The 25,763-nt window shown below is 41.6% G+C and overlaps 1 protein-coding gene across 1 annotated transcript in view; it reads left to right on the top strand.

Annotated features, from left to right (window-relative positions):
* Positions 1–25,763, top strand: part of LOC126272441 (CWF19-like protein 1) — a 159,129-nt gene that overhangs the window by 86,248 nt on the left and 47,118 nt on the right. The window contains exon 7 of the mRNA XM_049975316.1: positions 10,900–11,113. Coding sequence (XP_049831273.1) covers positions 10,900–11,113 — 214 coding nt within the window. The remainder of the gene's footprint in view (positions 1–10,899; positions 11,114–25,763) is intronic.

Genomic DNA, 25,763 nt, shown 5'->3' with positions numbered 1-25,763 from the left:
TCACCAATTTTGTTTAACTAGCATATTGAAAAAGCAATGAAGCAAGCCAAAGAAAATTACAGGGGAGGGATAAAAGTATTTTGCTGGAAGAAGATAAAGATTAGTGGTACATCAAGTACAGCATCAAAGACATTATTTGGGCACCAGAAGCAGCAGTAGCAGGGAAAAACTAAAAGGGCAAATAATATAATATACTGCAAAATAGCTTATCAAGGATAAGGCAGATGACTGGGGGAAGAAGATCCCATATCTGTTTCCTTTGCCTTTTGTTTCCCCTGATGAAAGATAAAAAGAAAAAAGAAAACTAGAATCAAAGTTGTTTTTAAATTCCAGTTTTATCTCAGCTTCATTCCATACATTTCTGCTCTGGAAACTGAAGAATAGACATTACTCTTTTGTTTTTAGTATTGTTGTTTTAACAGTATTTATTTTTTATGAATTATATTGCAATAGTTATATTCCCTGTATCCTGCAGAGAGTGAGGAAAGATTTCAAAGATGTACATTTTATTTAAGTACAGCCCAACATTATTAAATCTTGTTGCAGTACAGCGCTGATTTTTACTGTAAAACAATCTAAAAATTGTACCAAAAGGAAAATACTCTCCAGAAAACTATAAAATTACGAGATAGAATTCCTGGATAGTAGTTATCTTGAGAAAGGGAAACATTAGTATTGCCTACAGGTACATATAAAAGTAAAAGAGACAGTACTTGGCTTTCAGAAATAATAGTTCCTTCAGTAGAGAGGCGAGAGGAACAGGATGTGTCTACAGTGGTGCTGACATTTCACCTCCTAAAAATTTAATTTTAAAAGTGCCAGTGAAGATATGTTTCATTGAAATCCAAGGAGTTGCCCAAAACAAAGTTCTGTAATTGGTTTCTTAACTCCATATTGTCTATAAGTCATTTCATATGCTCAGGCAGGCTATTGAATAAATGTTTACCCATGTTTCTGACTCCTTCCTCTACCAGTGTTAACCTCTTGAAGTCTTATAGTTTTAGTCAAATTTCAAATGTTCTGTTAGAACAGCTGGAAATATACCTCCATAAAACCACAAAGGCTGATGACTGCCAACATTAAAAACTTTAAAAGTGTCCTTGCTTGACTCTTTGTTAAGTTTTTCAGTTTTATCATCCTTTTTTCTGTTACTTGATCCTTGTATTTCAAAATTAACATCTAACCTTTTCACAAGAGGGACATACATTTCGCATCACCTTCACTCAGGAGCAGATGTAAATTGTATATTAAAAATCTGCTTCTGATGATGGACTCACAGGATTGAAAATGCATCATAAAACATGAAAAAATTGTGACTAAAAGCATTATTATTCATACTTCCTATCAGTGAATATTTGCACAGATTTTCTCAGATAGTTCTTCATTGTAGATAACTGCATCATCTACAAAAATCTGAAGTTACTGTTTACAATGGCTGCCAGGTCATTAATATATAACAAGAACAGCAAGAGTGCCAACACACTTCCCTGGAGCACACATGAACTAATTCTACATCTATTGATGACTATATCCAAGATCAAATACTGTGTACTCCCTACCAAGAAATTCTCAATCCAGTCACAAGTCTCATTTGAAACCACATTTGATCATACTTTGAGTAAAGCGCAATTTGATGGTTGCCTGACTGATGCTTCCAGAATCCATGCTGGTTGGCGTGGAGCAGATAATTTTGTTCAAGGTACCTTCTCACATTTTATCTCAGAGTATGTTCTACTATTCTACAACAAATGGGTGCCAAAGTAATGGAACGGTATGTTTTCTGGACCATTTCTGCTACTGTTCTTGTACACAAGTCTGACATTCTGTGCCGAGCCCTTGCACTTACTCAGCCAGCAACCAACAGCACAGAAGGGTTATGTGGGCACGGTCCTCGCAGGGGACAGCTCTTCAGACAACAGGCAAGAGATGTCCACACTCCACCTGACCACCAAGCAGTAACCCAAGTGCTACCAGAGATCACTGGCCCCGCAGATCTTTTCTTCTCTGCAGACTGCATGAGCAAAAATAGTACCTGCAGTATCCTGCCACCTGGGCATTATTTAGGCTGGCAACTGGGTTATGCTTGAGCAGTTGACTCCCGGTGAGTTTCCTAAGCCAGGTACCAACTGCAAGTTTTTCCCCACAATCAGTATCTTACTTTGGAGCCACTGATATGATGATGATGCTACCCATGTCAACCTTCACCTCCAGGAACTTTCAGCTACAGACCTACACCATTTGTGGCCTCTTCACCAAAGAGATGCGGCTTCCAACGCCATGACCAGCTATTGGACTTTGTACTATCTGTCTTTGTCTTTCATTAACAATATGCTAGATTTAAACTTTTGTGCATCCCTTCAGGATTTTAACTTTTACTCGTCCTATCAGGATTTAAATTTTGCAAATCCGATCTAGACTTTGGTTGTGGTGATTAGTGTATGGACACTGGATTGTGGAACTTTCAGTTTACTGTGACATTTTCAAGCCAGCAGTGTTCAGGCATTATTAATATTCTCTTGTCAGAGAAGATAGTTTGTGTGTGACGAAAAACTTCGTATTTATTTTCTTCCTGGCTATTTCTCCTTTGTTGCCTTCAGTGGACATGTCAGTTGACGATGAGGTATTTTTTTCCGAGTCAATGTCACACATGTGCTCGAATCCAGATAGACTGTGGTTTGGCATTTGTTCTTCTACTCTCAAGTGCACTTATTGTCCATTGCTTCCAACATGTTGAAACCCATGAAATGGAACCCCACGCTTGGCACTATGACAAGTTGTTGTCCAATTTGTTAATTTTATTAGCTGTCATAAACTTAATAGAAAGTGTTACTGCAGATGGATCACCCGCCTCCTGGGTTTGTCTCATGACTGCTATTTCTGGTGTAGTGATCTTTAATGTAAGCAATCCTCTGTGGCTTCCTTGAGCCGCTACATAAATCTCGCCTGCCCCTGATCTCACACACTTCTCCTTAAATTGAAGGATCCTTCTACAGAAACAAGTCTGCCCATTATCAGAGCTGTTGAGAAGTCTCTCAGATCGTCAGCAACCTTGCAGGACCCACCAAGAGTGTTTGTCACCTGACCAGTGCACCACTCTCATTCCAAGTCACGTCCCTGCTCAGGTTGGATTCACAAAACTCAGGCACTTCTCTCCACAATTTCCTTCCTGCAACCAGAGTTTTAAGTCACAATAGACACCAGTGCCACTACTGGCACACTAAAGGCATCTGTTGTGTTAAATCCAGACATAGCGCTGAAGGTTGGACATGCAATCTGCGCTTCCCCACTCAATGTACCCATTGAGCTGCAGACAGACAACATGGGGTCCTCCATGACAATTATAAATTGACAATCTTATTATCATGTGGGGTCCCGTTCTTTTCAGCCTTTTGACACTCCACTGCATTGTTACAGTAGTGGCATCTTTTTAGTCAACGGCCAATTTACAGTCCAAGTTCAGTAATGTTCAACCACCTTCGCAGCCAGGATTTTGATCATTGACACTCCTCGAGCCGTCTGTCTCTTGGACCTGGATGTGTTCAATGCTCTTAGCTTGGAAATGCACCATGCCACCCACAGATTGTATTAGGAATATAATAGAGGGAAACATTCCATGTGGGAAAAATATATCTAAAAACAAACATGATATGACTTTCAAACGAAACTGCTGGCAGGTTGATAGATACACAAACAAACACAAACATGCACGCAAAATTCAAGCTTTCGCAACCAACGGTTGCTTCATCAGGAAAGAGGGAAGGAGAGGGAAAGACGAAAGGAGGTGGGTTTTAATGGAGAGGGTAAGGAGTCATCCCAATCCTGGGAGCGGAAAGACTTACATTAGGGGGAAAAAGGGACAGGTATACACTCGCACATACACACATATCCATCCGCACATACACAGTCACAAGCAGACCAGCACAGCTTTGGTTACTGACTATGATTGACAAAAACTGTGACTTATGTGAAATGGAAAGGAATCAGAAATTCTTTCAAACATGTTAGCAATCATGTAAAAACTGGATTTCAATTTGCAAAATGATTTATATTTATACCTTAAAAATGGACTTATTGTTTCATAAAGGACTGACTTAAATATTCGTTGAATGTGGAATTTCCTTAAAAGTGGATTTGTTAACTCGGAGTTTTACAACATCATCTAGTTTGTGGAATGCATAATATCTGAGATGTCAGTCAGCCTCCAGCTCTCAGCTGATATATGACTACAGAGTGGCAAGTTAAGTGTTTATCATTTTTTGTGTTTTTCATCGTAAAATATTTATTAAATTTTGTGCATGTTTTTCTGATTAAAAGGTTCAAGCTGACATTTTTGTAAATGTAAATTCATTCAGTCTGTTGCACAGTAGTTGCTTACTGAACAGCCAGCTACATAACTCATTAACGCATCTGCATCCATTGACGACACATCAGGAAGGTAGCAAGTTGAATATTTAGAATTCTGTCTGCTTTTATAGTTTACACATCTTCAGTTATTCTTGTTAGGACAGCTAGGATATATGCATGTTATTTGCGGATGTAAGAAGGGCTGGCCACAGTTTGCAAGCAGCTGAATGCTCTTTTGGCTGTGGCCAGTCACCTTCAGGCTGCTGCCTTGGGGTGTAATGGTGGCAGGGTGTGTCGCATGGGACTCCTCAGGTGTTGCTTATTTTGCCTACAGGCTCTGCTTCCGAGGCACCTCCAAGTGCACCCAATGCAGTGGTTCCACCCTCACAGCAGGGTGAATGGTGAGTGGTAATGATTTCGTGGAGGGCCAGTGTGGAGACTGGTCACCTGGCCTCACCCATACACTCTGTGAGTGGATAGGTGGCTGCTCCTTCAGCAGGGACTGGAGGGCAGGGGTTTACTAGTTATTGGGAGCGCCAAAGTTAGATGTGTTATGGAACCCCTTGGGCAGATAGCATTCAGGGCTGGAAAAAAAGCTGATATGGGTTTGGTATGTCTTCCGTGGGGGGCCTCATCCAACGAAGATGTGGTGGTGGCCTTGCCTGCAGATATCAAGAGTGGAGGATGCAGTCGTCTGCACGTTGTAGCTCACACCGGCACCGACGGTGCCTGTTGCATGGCTTCTGAGGCAATCCCCAGTTTGTACAGGCATCTGGCAGAGATAGTGAAGAATGCTGGCCTCTTCCATGGGGTGCAAGCAGCTCTTACAATTTGCAGCATTGCTCCCAGAGTAGACCTGGGTCCTTCGGTTTGGAGGTGTGTGGAGGGTCTCAACCAAAGGCTTCGTCGACTCTGTGACGGTCTTGGCTGCAGGTTTCTAGACCTGCATTATCGTGTGGGGATTTGTAGGACTCCCCTTGATAGGTCAGGAGTGCACTACACAAAGGAAGCAGCTACTCGGGTGGCAGAGTACCTGTGGAGTGCACATGAGGACACGTCAACTATCATTATTTCATCACTGAACTGTCAAAGTATTCTTAATAAAGTTCTCGAATTTACTGCCCTCCTTGAAAGTTCTTATGCTCATATTATTATTGGATATTGGGACTGAAAGCTGGCTGAAACCCAAAGTGGAAATCCCTGAGATATTTAGCAAATCATGGAATGTTTATCAGAAAGACAGATTAGAGGCCATAGGAGCGATAGTGTTCATTGCAGTTGACTAAAATATTGTCTCTTGTGAAGTCGAGGTTGAGTGTGGCAGCGAAGTTATCTGGTCACATATAAGAGGTGTAAGTCAACCCAATTTAATTGTTGGATTTGTTTTATCGACCACCCTATTCTTCTGCGACAGTTCTAGTCATTCAAAGAAAGCCTATTGTCCACAGCGCATAATTACTCGGATCATGCAATACTAGTTGGAGGCGACTTTATCCTAATGAGTATAGACTGGGATGTCCATGGATTAATTGCAGGAGGGGGTGGGGTTAAAGACAGACAATCATGCAAAATACTTTTGAACACATTTTCTGAAATCTGTCTTAGGCAGTTAGCTCATCAGCCCACATGCAATGGAAATATCTTAGACCTTGTAGCTGCGACAGGCCGGACCGTATCACTAATGTCAGTGTAGGAACAGGGATTAGCAATTACAATGTCATATAGCAACTATGACTATGAAGGTTAATAAATCAGTCAAGAAGACTAGGAGAGTGTTTGTGCTAAATACACTCCTGGAAATTGAAATAAGAACACCGTGAATTCATTGTCCCAGGAAGGGGAAACTTTATTGACACATTCCTGGGGTCAGATACATCACATGATCACACTGACAGAACCACAGACACATAGACACAGGCAACAGAGTATGCACAATGTCGGCACTAGTACAGTGTATATCCACCTTTCGCAGCAATGCAGGCTGCTATTCTCCCATGGAGACGATCTTAGAGATGCTGGATGTAGTCCTGTGGAACGGCTTGCCATGCCATTTCCACCTGGCGCCTCAGTTGGACCAGCGTTCGTGCTGGACGTGCAGACCGCGTGAGACGACGCTTCATCCAGTCCCAAACATGCTCAATGGGGGACAGATCCGGAGATCTTGCTGGCCAGGGTAGTTGACTTACACCTTCTAGAGCACGTTGGGTGGCACGGGATACATGCGGACGTGCATTGTCCTGTTGGAACCGCAAGTTCCCTTGCCGGTCTAGGAATGGTAGAACGATGAGTTCGATGACGGTTTGGATGTACCGTGCACTATTCAGTGTCCCCTCGACGACCACCAGAGGTGTACGGCCAGTGTAGGAGATCGCTCCCCACACCATGATGCCGGGTGTTGGCCTTGTGTGCCTCGATCGTATGCAGTCCTGATTATGGCGCTCACCTGCACGGCGCCAAACACGCATACGACCATCATTGGCACCAAGGCAGAAGCGACTCTCATCGCTGTAGACGACACGTCTCCATTCGTCCCTCCATTCATGCCTGTCGCGACACCACTGGAGGCGGGCTGCACGATGTTGGGGCGTAGCCCAGCATCATGGAGACGGTTGCGAATGGTCCTCGCCGATACCCCAGGAGCAACAGTGTCCCCAATTTGCTGGGAAGTGGCGGTGCAGTCCCCTACGGCACTGTGTAGGATCCTACGGTCTTGGCGTGTATCCGTGCGTCGCTGCGGTCCAGTCCCAGGTCGATGGGCACGTGCACCTTCCGCCGACCACTGGCGACAACATCGATGTACTGTGGAGACCTCACGCCCCACGTGTTGAGTAATTCGGCGGTACGTCCACCCGGCCTCCCCCATGCCCACTATACGCCCTCGCTCAAAGTCCGTCAACTGCACATACGGTTCACGTCCACGCTGTCGCGGCATGCTACCAGTGTTAACTACTGCGATGGAGCTCCGTATGCCACGGCAAACTGGCTGACACTGACGACGGCGGTGCACAAATGTTGCGCAGCTAGCGCCATTCGACGGCCAACACCGCGGTTCCTGGTGTGTCCGCTGTGCCGTGCGTGTGATCATTGCTTGTACAGCCCTCTCGCAGTGTCTGGAGCAAGTATGGTCGGTCTGACACACCAGTGTCAATGTGTTCTTTTTTCCATTTCCAGGAGTGTAGAACAAATAAGCAGTTATTAGCATTTCACTTAGTGAATTGGTATCACTTAGTTCCAGTAAGATGGATGTAGAGGAATTATGGGCAAAGTTTAAACAGACTGTAAATCGTGGTCTGGAGAGTTATGTGCCTAGTAAGTGCATAAAGGATGGAAAAGACCCACCATGGTTTAATAATGAAATCTGGAGGATACTGAGGAAGCAGAAGCTGTTGCACTCTCAGTTTAAAAGGGAACACACAATTGATGATAAACAAAGGTAGTAGAGATTCGGGCCTCTGTGAAAAGATCTGTGTGCAAAGCATACAACAACTACTACCACCATTATAACTTAGCAAAAGACCTGACAGAGAACACGAGGAAATTGTAGTCTTATGTAAGGTCGCTAAGCAGGTATAAGGCTTCCATTCAGGCCCTTGTTGATCGATCTGGCAGTTGAAGATAGCAAAACAAAAGCCGGTGTTTTAAATTTCATGTATAAGAAATCACACACACAGGAGAACCGTACAAACATACTGTCATATGACCATCGGACAGACTCCCATATGGATGACATAGTAATTAGCATCCCTGGTATGAGAAACAACTGAAAGATTTGAAAGCAGATAAATCACCTGGCCTGGATGGCTTCCCAGTTCGATTTTACAAAGAGTACTCTACAGCAATGGCTCCTTACGTAGCTGCCATGTATGGTGAATCTCTCGCCCAGCACAACTGAAAAAAGGTGCAGGTTACTCCAGTCTATAAGAAGGGTAAAAGAACAGACCCACAACATCACAGACCAATATCCCTACCTTGTGTTTGCTGCAGAAGCCTTGAACATGTTGTCAGTTTGAATATAATAAACTTTCTGAAGACTGAGAAGCTTATATCCATGAGACAACATCATTTTAGAAAGCATCACTCATGCAAAACTCAGCTTGCCCTTTACTCGCATGATATATTTCTAGATTTCTGGAAAGCATTTGACATAGTGCCCTGCTGCACGCTGGCTCGAAGACTATTTAAATTATTGAACCCAGTGTGTTGTCCTCAATGGTGAGCGTTCATCATCGTCAGGAGTGCCCCAGGGAAATGTGATAGGACTGCTGTTGTTCTCTATATACATAAGTGATTTAAATAAAATAGAAAGAAACTTTCACATGGGAAAAATATATTAAAAACAAAGATTCCAAGACTTACCAAGCGGGAAACTGCCGGTAGACAGGCACAATAAATAAAACACACAAACACACACACAGAATTTCTAGCTTTCCCAACCGACGGTTGCTTCTTCAGGAAAGAGGGAAGGAGAGGGAAAGACGAAAGGATGTGGGTTTTAAGGGAGAGGGTAAGGAGTCATTCCAATCCCAGGAGCGGAAAGACTTACCTTAGGGGGAAAAAAGGACAGGTGTACACTCGCGCACACACACACACATACCCATCCGCACATACACAGACACAAGCAGACATTTCATACATGATTTGGTGGACAGGGTGGGAAGCAATCTGCAGTTGATTGCTGCTGATGTTGTGGTGTATGGTAAGCTGTAAAAGTTGAGTGACTGTTGGAAGATACAAGATAACTTGGGAGAAAATTCCAAAAATTTCCAGTCGGTGTGATGAACGGCAGCTAGCCCTAAACGTGGAAAAATGCAAGCTAATGTAGTTGAGTAGGAAGATCAAACCTGTAATGTTCAGATACAGTGTTGCTAGTGTCCTGCTTGACACAGTCAAGTTGTTTAATTATTATCTGGGAGTAATGTTGCAAAGTGATGTGAAATGGAGGAAGCATGCGAGAACTGTGGTAGGGAAGGCAAATGGTTGACTTCACTTTATTGGGAGAATTTTAGGAAATAGTGGTTCACGTGTAAAGGAGACTGCATATAGGATGCTGGTGCGACCTTTCTGCTCTAGTGTTTGGGATCCATGCCAGGTCAGATTGAAGGAAGACATGAAAGCAATTCCGAGGCAGGCTGCTAGATTTGTTACCAGTAGGTAACATGTAAGTGTTACAGGGACACTTTGGGAACTTAAATGAGAATCCTTGGAGGGAAGGCAACATTCTTTTCGAGGAACACTATTGAGAAAATTTAGAGAATTGCCATTTCAAGCTGACTGCCAAACGATATTACAGCTGCAAACACACATTGTGCATAAGGACCACACAGATAAAGTACGAGAAATTGGAGCTCATATGGAGGCAAGTAGACAGTTGTTTTTTTCTCGCTCTATTTGCGAGTGGAACAGGAAAGGAAATGGCTAATAGTGGTACAGGGTACCCTCTGCCATGCAATATATGGTGGCTTGCAGAGTATCTGTGTAGAAGTACATGTAGAAAGACTTGACTATAGATCTTGAATGTTCAACTACATCTCATACACGACAACAGAGTAACGTTATATTATATCAGCAGAAAATTAAGTTAAGAGAACTAATAAATTGTGAGACAGAAGTACTGACCACTACTTACTTCCTGGAGTCCACCTTTGGAGATCAGTTGTCACTGTGTCTGTCGGCTAGGATCTGGATTTGATTGCCAGTACTGCTAGGGATTTTTCTTTTGTGGGAGAACTGGTACAGGGAGCACCCAGCCTCTTGAGGCCAATATAGTGGTTACTTAAATGAGAAACAGCAGCTCCAAGTGGTAGATGATGGTGGTGGTGGTGGTGGTGGTGGTGGTGGTGATGTGGCAGCTGGTTGGTCCCAGTTGGTCCATCAGGACCAGAACACAGAGTTGCATATATTACTTACCTTCAGGAGGTGAAATGTCTAGTACTGCCAATACAAAAACAAATTATAAAAGTAAAAGGACACACTTTTGAGCTTTTGGAACAAAACTTTCCTTCTTCAGGAAGAGCATAGGACTAGATCGAGGAAGGTTAAGGTTACTCAGACTCCAGGATGAGATGGTCTTACCTGTAGTGGAGATGAGGGTAGGCAAAAGTGAGGGACAGACATCAAAGAGACCTAATCCAGCATTACTTACTAATGTAGTATTTTTGACCTCGTACTCTCTTTGATGCCTCCCTCTGAATCTTTACCTACCCTCGTGTCTACTACTGGCGGATCCCTGTCATCTTGGGTACGAGTGACCTTAAGCATCCTCAGTCTACCCCTCTCTCCTCCCCGAGGAAGAAACTTCTAGATCAGAAAGTTAGGAAGTGTGTCACCTTTAGTTTTATATGTGTCTATCAGAAGTGCTACACATTTTGCCTCCTGTTGGTAAGCACTGGCCAGCTATTCTGTCTCATGATTTATGAACATTTTATTATGTTTGTCACATTTTTTTTACTGACAGGAGGCTGTGTCGTAAATATGTTGATGGCATTTGGTGGTTTTATACTGATAGTATTTCATAGTGTAGTTCTCAGACATGTACATGTGTAAAATTTGTTCCAGAAATCATAGTTCTTCTGGTGATATTACACACACTACAAGATTTATTGCCTTAGCCAGAGTTGGAAACAGACAAAAAGAGAAATGGTTATATGCACTGAGTATTGATCCCATTGAAAAAATGAGAGCAATGGAGTTGTATCAACAGACAACTGACCAGACTGAGTGCCCTTACAGTGGAAGTATGCTGTTACCAAGCATCACACAGAATAAAGAAGTAAGTGGCATCTTTGTAAATATGTAGATATATCTCATAATTCTAGTAAGAAAAGCTCTGGCAGAATGAAAATAATTTAGGAGTTATGGAAACCATTCATCAAATAGCATAAGCATTGAGTCATCGACAGGCACACACAAAGGAGAATGAAAGCTTTGTTAGCTTTTGGAAGAATACCTTTGATGAGCTAGAGTAAAATATACACACAAAAACAAACACATGTGCCTGAACACTTACATTATTCCAGTAATTTTCGGGTTTGCAGTCGGATCCCATCAACATTCTGCCACGATATTTTGGCCCCGATATGTCCGGCCATCCTCAGATGAGCAGACGAAGTACTGAATAGACCTGATGCAGTCATGGTATTTATAGCGAATTCTGCACATGCGAAACGTACTGGCAGTTTACAGCGTATGCATTAGTAGGTGACATGCGCGAGGCAGTCAAGTAGTGTGTGTTGCCCTCAGTGGTGAAGTAAAAGCAGTGTAATCACTGGGTATCGACTGAGCTTGCTGATTCCACTGTGACCGCATAATGTTACTAATTGGATTCCAATTTTTATCCAGTTGAAAGCCATTATCACAATTCATTAAATTGTCAGCAAGACGTATTTCCACGGATTCTTTGATTACAGAGTCCCAGAAGCTGGAAACCGGTGCTAAAATTTTGATGTCATTGTATTCCATTAAATGTCCCATGGAAATGCAGTGTTCTGCTACTGCTGATTTTAAGGGTTGCCGCAGATGGGTGTGTCTTTCGTGTTGTACACAGCGTTCCTGGACCATTCGTGTAGTCTGACCAATATATGCCAAGCCACACTCACAGGGAATTTTATAAACACTCGCCTTCCTCAATTGTCAATCATCTTTAATGGATCCGGCTAAGGTTCTGATCTTTGCTGGTGGATGGAAGATGACATTAACATTATTCTTCCTAAGCAATCTGCCTATTTTAGAAGATACGTTGCCAGCAAATGAAAGGAACACAGTTGATTTATAGTCATCAGTCTCCTCAGAATGTTGCTTCTTATTATTATAATTGTGCATGGCCTTCCATATTTGATATGAAGTATAGCCATTCTCTTTAAAAAACTTCTCCAGATGCACTAATTCTTCGTGAAGGCTATCAGCATCCAATATTACATGCGCCAGTGGTTTGTGCGGGGTGATGGCAGCTGAACAGCTGAAGATGTAGATCTGCATGTTTGAATTTTCTCTACACCCAATGTACCAAAGATCCATCATTCTTATGGCGTACTAACATGTCTTAAAAGGGTAAAGTCCCATATTTTTCAATCCCCATAGTAAACTTGATGTTCTCATGTAAAGAGTAAAATATCAAAGGAGTTTTTCCAGTTCTTGTCTGCCATGAGGTCATACAATGAAAGTATCACCTACGTAAAGCCAAAAGACCATAGGCTTTAAGATGGCAGACTCAAGAGCTTTCTCCTCAGAGCCTTCCACAAAAAGATGACGCAGGGGACAAGGGACTCCCCATGGTGACACCGTCAGTTTGTTAAAAAAATTCGTTATTAAATAAAAAATAAGTTGAGGAGAGAGTATGTTCAAATAAAGCCATCAAATCATCACTGAACAAGTTACCAATAAGATGTAGTGAGTCAAATAAAGACACTTTGGTGGAAAGTGTGACCACATTGATGCTAACTAGCAAATGTGAGCTGCTTAGTTTAACAGTCTTGATAAAATTCTTGGAATTACGTATATGGTGGCAGCACTTACCCACATACGGCTTGAGCAAGTAGGTCAGATGTTTTGCAGTCGAATAAATAGAAGCACCAATATTAGTCACTATCAATCGTAGTGGAACGCCATCCTTGTGAATCTTCGGCAGCCCATACAGTCTTAGTGGAACAGCAGTGTGTGGTCTCGGCCTCTTGACGTGTTTAGGTAAAGAACTATTGTTCAAAAGAGTATCGGTTTTTCTGGATATACGGCCCGTTGGGTCCTTATTGACTTTGTGGTACATAGAATCACTTAGTTCACTATATATCTTCTCATTGTATGCTTCCCATGTCAGAAGGACCATAGCATTACCCTTATCAGCATAGAGTACGACTGTACCAATATTTTCATGGGGGTTGCGAAGAGCAGCTCTTTCCGCTGGAGAGATGTTGCTCTATCGCGGTGCACATTTCAGCAAGGTACGACATGATTCCGATCGAATTTCGTCTGCAGAATACTCTGAAAGAGGTCTAATAGCATCCTCAGTAGAACTGATGAGATCCATTAAAGGAGGTGCAGAAGGTGTAGGAGCAATGTTTGCTTTGACACGTGGTCCTGACACTGATGGTATAGGATAAGCTGTAGCAAGACTGGAATAGGATATGCTGGGGTGGGTGAATTGGGCAGCTTTTACACCTGAGTGTTCCACAAGAATATGACCCTTGTGCGAAGAAGTTGTGATTGGGAATGGCATAATGGTGGATCAGGTTGGTTGGGTGTCAGAATATCGCTTTAGGAGGGGCGGAAAGGATCTAGGGTAGGATGTCCATCATTCTCAGATGTGATGATCTTTATTTAAAGCCCTGGTGAAGGAAATGGTTCAGTTGCTCCAGTCCAGAATGATATGTGGTGTTGAGGGGGGTGCTCCCATACAGCATAGCTACCCATGAGTGGTTTATCTGCAGTGATGAGAATTCCCTTGCCCAGTATTCTGAGGTTATCACAAAGACCTTCACAGATAGGTACTTTCCCCAAACCTGGCCTACAAACAGATCTTTTGTGCCATATCCTTACACACTCCAATCCTCCCACCACCCTCAAGAATCAGCTGTAAGGGAGGCACCCACTCATCACCCAATATCACCCTGGAATGGAACAACTGAACTGTATCCTTCACCAGAGCTTTGATTGTCTGTCATCAAGGCCAGAAATGGGGGTCATATCCAACCTTTCCCACCCCTCTGAAAGTTATATTCTGTTCCCACTAAACATATCCATCATCCTTGTCCATCCTTGTGGAACACCCAGGTGCAAGACCTGCCTGATTCATCCACCCAGCACATCATACTCCAGTCCTGTCAGAGGCTTACCCTATCCCATCGAAGGCAGAGCCAAGTCTCAAAGCAGCCATGTCATATACCAGCTCTGCTACAATCACTGCACAGTCCACTATGTGGACATGACCACCAACCAGCTGCCCATCAGAATGGATGGCCACCACCAAATTGTGGCCAAGAACAGAGTTGACCACCAAGTTGCGCAACACAGTGCTGAGCACAGCATACTTGAGTTCAATGACTTCTTCACAATCCGTCCCATCTGTATCCTCCTTCCGAGCACCAGCTTTTCTGAACTACATAGTTGGGAGTTATCCTTGCGACACACCCTTCACCCCTGCAATTATCTTAGCCCCAATTTCTGCTAACTTGCTATATCCACACCCTCTACCCTCCAGTTTCCCCTTCCTCTCTCCTGTCATCCTCTCCCAGTCCATGCTTCCACGTCACCTTCCTGGTGCACCTCATGTCACCAGCTCCAGTGCCTGTGTGCCACGTGCCTAGCTCCATGTACCTGCCACACTTCCTCCTGTGTTCCTAGCCTGCTCACCTTCTGTCTCCCTCTGAGCTGCTAGCTACCTGCCCCCAACCCCTTCCAACGTGCTTCCAGCCTCTTTCTCCCTCTACTGACTCCACCCGACACAACATCCACTCCTGAACACCTGCCAAACTGCAACATCAGCATTGTGCGTGCGTGCGTGCGTGTGTGCGTGTGCGTGTGCGTGTGCGTGTGCGTGTGTGTGTGTGTGTGTGTATGTGTGTGTGTGTGGGTGTGCATGCGTGCGTGCGTGCGTGCGTGTGGGTTTAAGAAAAGGATTTATTATTTCCCTATTATAATGTGACATAGTTGGAAACTATAATAGAAGAACTGTAAGACGTATTCCCAGAAGACAGAAGATATCCAGTCTCATTATTCAGCAGAAGTGGAATGGTAGAAAACATAAAGAGTTTCTGATACTGGAGAAAGTCTAAAGGTTTTGATAAAAATAACATTAATGAAATCTCTTGTGAATAGAGTACTACAAAAAGAAAATACTTTGAAATTTTGTTCAGGAAGAGTGAAGTGTTTAGATTCAGTTTTGTTATTGAAAAATTCTCAAGCCACCTTCATGGTTTTCAATTGAGTAACGTTTTACCATTATCTCATTTTATTAGATGTATGGCACTATCAATCATTCAGGTAATTACCAAGTTGCTCTAACTATTGTCAATGATAGCACCTCATGTCTCAGTCAGAAAAGCAAACTGGATCAGTTGCTCTTAATTTGTGACTCCTGACTCTTTTTTTAGAGTTTTATTGTATTGAACTGTTTGGGCTCTGGATTTGTATTTGGCTGTAGATGATTTCAGATTCGTATCTGGCCATCATGATGTAAATTGCTGGCACTAACATTTATTGATCTTAGGTAATAGAGACAAAGCTTGGTTACTTCACATCTTCCCATGATCCGCTGAGTATTGGTAAGATGTAAAACTTTTAATTTCTGTATTCCTCATTCTCTTCATCCATCATCTCAGTAATCATTTACATATTTTAGCCGCCAAAGACAGAATCTTTGATTGTAAATATCTAAAATAAAGTCAAACATTTTTATTGCTGCTACCATTCATTCTATCAATTGTATCTTCATAAATTAAAGAAATTCCTTATACTTTATGATGATCTTTATTAAGATATACATAAAGTACCATTTTAATATATGTGTTTACAAAATGTTTGAGTGTGTATAGCAATAAAAACTCAACGTTTCAAATTGTTGGTCGTCTTAAATAACTACATTTACATTTTCATCTCCATCTAGATACTCTCCAAGTCATGGTATGGTGCATACCAGAGGGTACCTTGTACCACTACTAATTGTTTCCTTTTCTGCTGCACTCACAAATAGAGTGAGGGAAAAACAACTATCTGTATGCCTCCAAATGAGCTCTAATATCTTGCACCTTATTTTTTTTATCCTAAGGAACAATGTATGTTAGCGGCTGTAGGATCATGTGCAGGCAGCTTCAAATGATGGTTCTTTAAATTTTCTCAATAGTGCTTCTTGAAAACAATGTTGCCTTCCATCCAGGGATTCCCATTGGAGTTCCCGAAGCATCTTTGTAACAATTACATGTTGTTCTTATCTACCAGTAACAAGTATAGCAGCTTGCCTCTGAATTTCTTTAATGTGTTCCATCAATCTGACCAGGTATAGATCCCAAACACTCAAGCAGTACTCAAGAATAGGTTGCACCAGCATCCTATATGCAGTCTCCTTTACAGGTGAACCACTCTTTCCTAAAACCCTCTAAATAAACTGAAGTCAACCATTCTCCTTCCCTACTACAGCACCACATGCTCATTCCATGACATATCACTTTGCAGTCTTACACCCAGATATTTAAATGACTTGACTGCGCCAATCAGGACACTAGTAATACTGTATCCAAATGTTTCAGTTTTGTTCTTTCTACTCATCCATGTTAATTTACATTTTTCCACATTAAGAGCTAACTGTCATTCATCACACCAACTAGAAATTTTGTCTAAGTTATCTTGTATCTTCCTACAGTCAATCAACTTCGACACCTTACCGTACCACACAGCATCATCAGCAAACAACCTCATATTGCTGCCTACCATGTCTGCCAAATCATTTATGTATAGAGAGAACAACGGTGGTCCTATCATGCTTCCCTGGGCACTAGAAGACGATACCCTTGTCTTTGATGAACACTCGCCATTGAGGACAACATACTGGGTTCTATTTATTAAAAAGTCTTTGAGCCACTCGCAGAATTGTGAACTTTTTCCTCACACTTGTACCTTCATTAACAGCCTGCAGTGGGGCACTGTTTTAAATAATTTCTGGAAATTTAAAAATGTGGAATCTACCTGTTGCCATTCATCCATACTTTGCAGTATATCGTGAGAAAAGGGCAAGCTAAGTTTCGCATGAGCGATGCTTTCTAAAACCATGCTGATTCATGAACATAAGCTTCTCAGTCTCAAGAAAGTTTATTATATTCAAACTGAGAAAATGTTAAAGGATTCTGCAGCAAACCAAAGTTAGGGATATTTGTCTTTAATTTTCTGGGTTCATTCTTTTACCCTTTTTATACACTCGAGTCACCTGTGCTTTTTTCTAGTCACTCAGGACTTTGTGTTCGGGGAGAGATTTGTGATAAATGCAGACTAGCTAAGTGGCCAGTGCCATAGAGTACTCTTTTTAAAACCAAATTGGGATTCATCTGCACCTGTTCATTTATTTGCTTTCAGATCTTTCTGTTGTCGCTCTCTTCAACGAATGCTCATTACTATGTCATCCATATGGCAGTCTGCCAAATGGTCAAATGATGGCATGTTTGCGTGATTCTCTAGTGTGAACGATTTCTTTAATGTGAAATTTAAAACTTTGGCTTTCGTTTTTCTATCTTCAACTGCCACGCCAGACTGATCTACAAGGGCTGAATTGAAGCATTTCTCTGGTAAAAGTAGATTTTGGAGGAGAAAATGTCAAAAAAATTTCTCATTTGGCTGATGAACACTTAATAACATTTCATTGTATAATTTCTTGGGGCAATTCTTCACTAGGAAAGAAAGTAGTCAGGCAGCAGCAGTAGCAAGATGCAGCAACAGGGAACTAATCAATTTTGTGATATTTTTTGAGTTCGTAACCAGTAGCAAATTGTATAGTTTCATCTGTATGCTTACGCAGTTAAGTTTCTTGAGTTTTTGCATGTTAATTTAATATTTAATAGACTCAGTTCTTGCGTTTTTGGTAGAATCAGAAAGTAAACTGATTTTGTCATACATTACAAGTTCCTAATCAGGGCCAAATTATTTAGTCTCACCTGAGTGCTTTGGTAGTTCAGTTTCTGAATCTGTGCATGTTAATCTAATTTTTAGACAAAGTTCATGTGTTTTCCTCTGTGTCTACGGTAGAGTTCTCTAACGCATGTCGATAGGCCTTGTTTGTCTGTGTAGTGTAGTTTTCCACAATCTTTATAATGGATGGGGACTGTGATTGCTGTGTGTGGATGTGAGCCGAGTTGGTGTCACTTCTCTCTCAGCTCCAAGCTGTGATGGATTTGGTTACACAACTTGAAGTTGCAATTGATGTGCATCACTGTTGTGGATCATTTGTGGGGTTCCCACAGACATCCAGCATGTCTGAATCTGCTCTTCTGTCTGCACCTGTGGCCAGCCCAGTTACTACTCAGTCTGAGGTTGAGCCCTCACCTGTGGTGGAGTGGGATGTCACCTCAGAGCATGGCAGGCAGAGAAAGACTTCCGAGGCGCCACACCTAAGGTCTTCCAGGGTAGTCTGACAAATAGGTTACAGGTGTTGTCTGTAGTTGACACTGCCAGTCAGCCAGATTTAGTGGCTTGTTCTGTTGCAGAGGAAATGTCTCTGCCTGCAAGAAGAGGGCAGTCACAGAGGATTGGGCTATTGGTAGTTGGGAGCTCCAGTGTTAGGTGTGTTACGGGATCCCTTAGGGACATCGTTGCCAAGGAAGGGAAGAAAGCCAAGGTGTACTCAGTGTGCATACTGAGTAGAATCATTCCTGGCATGGAATGGTTTCTTCCGGATGCCTGAGGAGCTCATGGTGCAGCCAACCATGAGTGGCGGCTTACATCACTACCAATTACGTGTGTTGCTTTAGATTGGAGAGGTTCTCTCTAGTTTCGAGCAGGTAACAGAAGTTGTAAAGGCTGCCAGTCTGGCTTGTGAGATGAAAGCAGAGCTCACCATTTGCAGCATGGTTGACAGGATCGATTTCGGACTTCTGGTACAGAGCCGAGTGGAGGTTCTGAAACAGACACACAGATTCTGTAGGCTGCATATTCCTCGACTTGCACCATAGGATGGTTGGCGTTCAGGTTCTACTGAATAGGTTAGGAGACCACTACATTCAGGAGGTGGCTACACAGATCCAAAAAAATTGAGACCCAAGCAGTGATTAAGTACTTCATAAAGAAAGGTATGAAATCAAAGGACATTCATGCCAATTTCCAGAATACACTGGTGGACTCTGCACTTTCATATTCAACTTTTGCCAAGTGGACACACTGGCCACTGTGGCCAAGTGGTTCTAGGCGCTTCAATCCGGATCCGTGGTGCTGTTACAGTCGCAGATTTGAATCCTGCCTTGGGCATTGATGTGTGTGATGTCCTTAGGTTAGTTAGGTTTAAGTACTTCTAAGTATAGGGGACTGATGACCTCACATGTTAAGTCCCATAGTGCTTAGAGCCATTTGAACCAAGTGGCCAAATCAATTTAAATTTGGTTGGGAGAGCTTAGATGATGATCCATGCAGTGGTCGGCCAAGATGTATCACTATTCCAGAAATCATTGCAAAAGTGCACAAAATGGTCATGGAGGATCACTGATTGAAAGTGCATGAAATTTCTCATGCTTGCCAGATGTCATGTGAAAGGGTATATCACATTTGAATTGAAGAACTGGAAATGAAAGAGAGGGCCCCGACTCTTGATGCTATATCAAAAACACATGAGAATGGACATATAGGAACAGTTTTCGGCCCGTTTTAGGAGAAATGAAAAAGATATTTTGCATCAGTTTGTGATCATAGATGAAACTTGGGTGCACTACTATACCCCAGAGACAAAACAACACTCAAAGCAGTGGAAACATGCTGATTCTCCGCCACTAGAGAATGCAAAGACAATTTCTTTTGCAGGAAAGGTCATGGTATCAGTGTTCTAGGATACAAAGGGGATTCTTTTTGTAGATTATCTCACCACTGGGCAAACAATTACTGGAGAATACTATGCTAACCTCCTGGAAAGGAAGTAAGTCATCTCTCATCAAGACAATGCGCACACGCACACAGGTGCCATCACCATGGCAAAATTACATGAACTGAGGTATGAATTGTTGCCACGCCCACCTTATTCACCTGATATGTCTTCGTCAAACTTCCATCTCTTCCCAAAACTGAAAATTTTTCTTGGTTCATGAAGATTCACTTCAAACGAAGAATTGATAGCCGGAGTTGGCAACTGTTTTGCAGGCCTGGAGGAAACTCATTTTTCATATGTGATCAAGGCACTGGAACATCATTGGACCCGGTGAATTAATCTACTAGGAGACTACTTTTAAAATGAAAATAGTTTCAGTGATGTACGTACTTTTTTCCTATCGCATTTCGAGAACTTTTCAAACCACCCTTATAATAATGAGCTTCAAAGTGAATGCCGAGATTATTAAACACAGGGTTGTCATAGCGAGATTGAATATTGTCACCCCCAAATCCTCCAAAAATAAACGAAAAATATTCCGATTCAGAAAAGCAAATAAAAATTCGCTTGATGCCTTCCTGAGAGGCAATCTACATTCCTTCCAAATTAACATTGTAAGTGTAGACCAGGTTTGTCTTAAATTCGAAGAAATAATATTGACAGCAGTTGAGATTTTTATCCGAAATAATTAAAAAAAGACTGAACTGATCCCACATGGTACACAAAACAGGTCAGAACAATGTTGCAGAAACAACGAAAAAAGCATGCCAAAATTAAATAAACCCAAAATCCTAAAGATTGGGAATCTAAGATCAAAAGGTAACATGGATTTAAATGTGAATTGCTTTAATAGTTTCCACAATGAAACATTGTCTCAAAAGTTGGCGCAAAATCCAAAGAGATTCTGGACATATGTAAAGTTTGCTAGCAGCAAGACACAATCAGTGCCTTCTCTTTGCAACAGCAATGGAAATATTATCAATGAAAGTGCTCCCAAAGCAGAATTATTTAACACAGTGTACTGAAATTCCTTCACCAAAGAAGATAGAGTAAATATTACAGAATTCGAGTCAAGAACAGCTGCTAATATGAGTAACTTAGAAGTAAATATCCCCAGGGTAGTGAAGCAACTTAAATCACTTATTAAAATCAAGTCTTCCTTTCTGGACTATAGACCTTTCAGAGTGTTGTTGTTGTGGTCTTCAGTCCTGAGACTGGTTTGATGCAGCTCTCCATGCTACTCTATCTTTTGCAAGCTTCTTCATCTCCCAGTACCTACTGCAACCTACATCCTTCTGAATCTGCTTAGTGTAGTCATCTCTTGGTCTCCCTCTACGATTTTTACCCTCCACCCTGCCCTCTAATACTAAATTGGTGATCCCTTGATGCCTCAGAACATGTCCTACCAACCGATCCCTTTATCTGGTGAAGTTGTGCCACAAACTTCTCTTCTCCCCAATCCTATTCAATACTTCCTCATTAGTTATGTGATCTACCCATCTAATCTTTTTTCTTCTGTAGCACCACATTTCGAAAGCTTCTATTCTCTTCTTGTCCAAACTAGTTATCGCCCATGTTTCACTTCCATACATGGCTACACTCCATACAAATACTTTCAGAAATGACTTCCTGGCACTTAAATCTATACTTGATGTTAACAAATTTCTCTTCTTCAGAAACACTGTCCTTGCCATTGCCAGTCTACATTTTATATCCTCTCTACTTCGACCATCATCAGTTATTTAGCTCCCCAAATAGCAAAACTCCTTTACTAATTTAAGTGTCTCATTTCCTAATCTAATTCCCTCTGCATCACCCGACTTTATTCGACTACATTACATTATCCCCATTTTGCTTTTGTTGATGTTCATCTTATATCCTCCTTTCAAGACACTATCCATTCCGTTCAGCTGCTCTTCCAAGTCCTTTGCTGTCTCTGACAGAATTACGATGTCATCGGCGAACCTCAACATTTTTATTTCTTCTCCATGGATTTTAATACCTACTCTGAATTTTTCTTTTGTTTCCTTCACTGCTTGCTCAATGTACAGACTGAATAACATCGGGGAGAGACTACAACCCTGTCTCACTCCTTTCCCAACCACTGCTTCCCTTTGGTGTCCCTCGACTCTTATAACTGCCATCTGGTTTCTGTATTGTAAATAGCCTTTCGCTCCCTGTATTTTATCCCTGCTACCTTCAGAATTTGAAAGATATTATTCCAATGAACATTGTCAAAAGCTTTCTCTCAGTCTACAAATGCTAGAAACGTAGGTTTGCCCTTCCTTAATCTAGCTTCTAAGATAAGTCGTAGGGACAGTATTACCTCACGTGTTCCAGCATTTCTACGGAATCCAAACTGATCTTCCCCGACGTCGGCTTCTACTAGTTTTTCCATTCGTCTGTAAAGAATTCGCGTTAGTATTTTGCAGCTGTGACTTATCAAACTGATAGTTCGGTAATTTTCACATCTGTCAACACCTGCTTTCTTTGGGATTGGAATTATTATATTCTTCTTGAAGTCTGAGGGTATTTCACCTGTCTCATACATCTTGCTCACCAGATGGTAGAGTTTTGTCAGGACTGGCTCTCCCAAGGCCGTCAGTAGTTCCAATGGAATGTTGTCTACTCCGGGGGCCTTGTTTCGACTCAAGTCTTTCAGTGCTCTGTCAAACTCTTCACGCAGTATCGTATCTCCTATTTCATCTTCATCCTCTTCCATTTCCATAATTTTGTCCTCAAGTACATTGCCCGTGTATAGACCCTCTATATACTCCTTCCACCTTTCTGCTTTTCCTTCTTTGCTTAGAACTGGGTTGCCATCTGAGCTCTTGATGTTCATACAAGTGGTTCTCTTATCTCCAAAGATCTCTTTAATTTTCCTGTAGGCAGTATCTATCTTACCCCTAGTGTGAGAAGCCTCTACATCCTTACATTTGTCCTCTAGTCATCCCTGCTTAGCCATTTTGCACTTCCTGTTGATATCATTTTTGAGACGTCTGTATTCCTTGTTGCCTGCTTCATTTACTGCATTTTTATATTTTCTCCTTTCGTCAATTAAATTCAATATTTCTTCTGTTACCCAAGGATTTCTACTAGCTCTCATCTTTTTACCTACTTGATCCTCTGCTGCCTTCACTACTTCATCCCTCAAAGCTACCCATTCTTCTTCTACTGTATTTCTTTCCCCAGTTCCTGTCAATTGCTCCCTTATGCTCTTCCTGAAACTCTGTACAACCTCTGGTTCTTTTAGTTTATCCATGTCCCATCTCCTTAAATTCCCACCTTTTTGCAGTTTCTTCAGTTTTAATCTACAGGTCACAACCAATAGATTGTGGTCAGAGTCCACATCTGCCCCTGGAAATGTCTTACAATTTAAAACCTGGTTTCTAAATCTCTGTCTTACCATTATATAATCTGTCTGAAACCTGTCAGTATCTCCAGGCTTCTTCCATGTATACAGCCTTCTTTTATGATTCTTGAACAAAGTGTTACCTATGATTCATTTGTACTCTGTGCAAAATTCTACCAGGCGGCTTCCTCTTTCATTTCTTTGCCCCAGTCCATATTCACCTACTACGTTTCCTTCTCTCCTTTTCCTACTACCGAATTCCAGTCACCCATGACTATTAAATTTTCATCTCCCTTCACTATCTAAATAATTTCTTTTATTTGATCATACATTTCTTCAATTTCTTCGTCGTCTGCAGAGCTAGTTGGCATATAAACTTGTACTACTGCAGTAGGTGTGGAGTATGCTGATGCAATTGTTCCATACTTAACAATCATGCAATCGTGTTCAACAGCCCGCTTGATGAAAGATACGCACCCAAAGATGGGAAAGTTGCTCAAGTCACGCCAATATTCAAGAAAGGTAGTAGGAGTAATCCACTAAATTACAGGCCCATATCATTAACGTCAATATGCAGCAGGATTTTGGAGCATATATTGTGTTCAAACATTATTAATTACATAGACGAGAACAGTCAATTGACACATAGTTAACATTGTGAAACGCAGCTAGCTCTTTACACACACAAAATGGTGGGTGTTAATGACAAGGGCTTTCAAATTGATTCTGTGTAACTAGGGTTCCAGAAGACTTTTGACAGTGTACCACACAAGCGACTTGTAGTGAAATTGTGTTCTTACGGACTATTCTCTCAGTTATGTGACTGGATTAGTGATTTCCTGTTAGAGAGGCCACAGTTCATAGTAATTGATAGAAAGTCATCAAGTAAAACAGAAGTGATATCTGGCACTCCCCAAGGTAGTGTTATAGGGCCTTTGCCAATCCTTATGTATAGAAATGATTTAGGAGAAAATCCGAGCATTTTGTTAGTGTATATTTTTGATAGAACTCTTCATAAAATTATTGATCATGGTTTCCTAGAAGCTGATGTTTCGTTGTGCACTTAAAACCAGTATCTGTCTGCTTTAGCAGGAATAATTGTTTACTTGCTTCACAGCACAGCTTACATGTTAGTCAGGATCTACATGTTTGTCTGCACATATACTCTGCAAACAACTGTGAAGTGCATGGCAGAGGGTACTTCGAGTTCTTAGAGTTTCTCCCCATTCCATTCCATTCACTTATGGAGTGCATAAGAATGAGTGCTTAAATGACCCTTTGTGTGCTAGAATTAGTCTAATCTTATCTTTGTGATCCCTAAGTGAGGAGTAAGTAGGAGGTTGTAGTACATTGTATTCCTAGAGTTGCACAGGCAAAATGCAACAGCAGTGCGAGCTAAGTCACCATACAATACACACATTTTTCAGTTGCTTTCTGCAGACCACATGGATCGAGCTTAACAAAACCTACAGAAGTTTGTTTGGCACTCTATATTTAAATTTGCACTTTTGCTTCATTGCTTCCATGAAATACACAGCACCCTGCAATCATGAAGAGGTTCTCCTATGGTCACGCAATTGGCCGATGCATTCATCTCTGAGGAGTGTATACCCTGCAGAACAACGTTCGAGTGAAGATACAGTGTGACACCATTACTGTTATCACCAACTACTAGACAATGTAATCAGAATTTATTTTGACGAGTTTTCATGTGCTTTATCATGTAGAATAAATGTGTTTACAACAAATGTGTACTTTATGAATTCTCATCCTCCTAGACTACATATGGAAATAATGTGTGGGTGCAGCAGTAAACCCATAGCTCACTGCACAACTGACACATAAGTGGTGGTACCCAAATGTTCCTTCTTCACTAGAACCAAATCTGTCACTTGCTTTACTTATGTGGTTGTTTCATTTCATACCCCTACACATCATTACACTTGGGTAGTTGTACAAATTGACCAATTTCAGTTATGACTCATTGATATTTTAGTGATGGAATAATTTTCTTTTCATTTTGTGAAATGCACAATTTTACATTTTTGAATATTAAAGCAAGTTGCTAGTCTTTGTGCCACTTTTGAAATCTTATCAAGATCTGATTGAATTTAGTGTAGTTTATTTTCAGATACCACTTCATTATAGATAACTGTTGAGTGAATGATCATGCAGTGAAAATGTTTTTCAGATACAGTAACTGCATTGTAAGTAGGTGTCATTTGCATAAGCAACAAAATGAACAAGTTGTGGCATAGATATGATGTTGGTCAGGCAGTTTAGAACAATAGAATCTGTTGAGCGATAAGTCACCTGATCAGCTACTTGTTCTGCATCCCAGGTAACACTGTAGTAGTAATTAGCAAAGTCAAACTTGATTAGTTCTTCAGCTTTCGCAAGTGTTGTGTTCACGGAAACAACTCAAGTGCCCAACATATGAGGTAGCAGGAAACAAACCTCCTACGACAGAATGTTTGTTGCTGCACGAGGTACATGGCTTATACGCTTTGCATTGTGATCACAGGG

Source organism: Schistocerca gregaria, chromosome 5 (genome assembly GCF_023897955.1).
Source record: "Schistocerca gregaria isolate iqSchGreg1 chromosome 5, iqSchGreg1.2, whole genome shotgun sequence".
Lineage (NCBI taxonomy): Eukaryota > Metazoa > Arthropoda > Insecta > Orthoptera > Acrididae > Schistocerca > Schistocerca gregaria.
The sequence above is the reverse complement of the archived record's forward strand: the minus strand, read 5'-3'. Positions and strand labels throughout refer to the sequence as shown.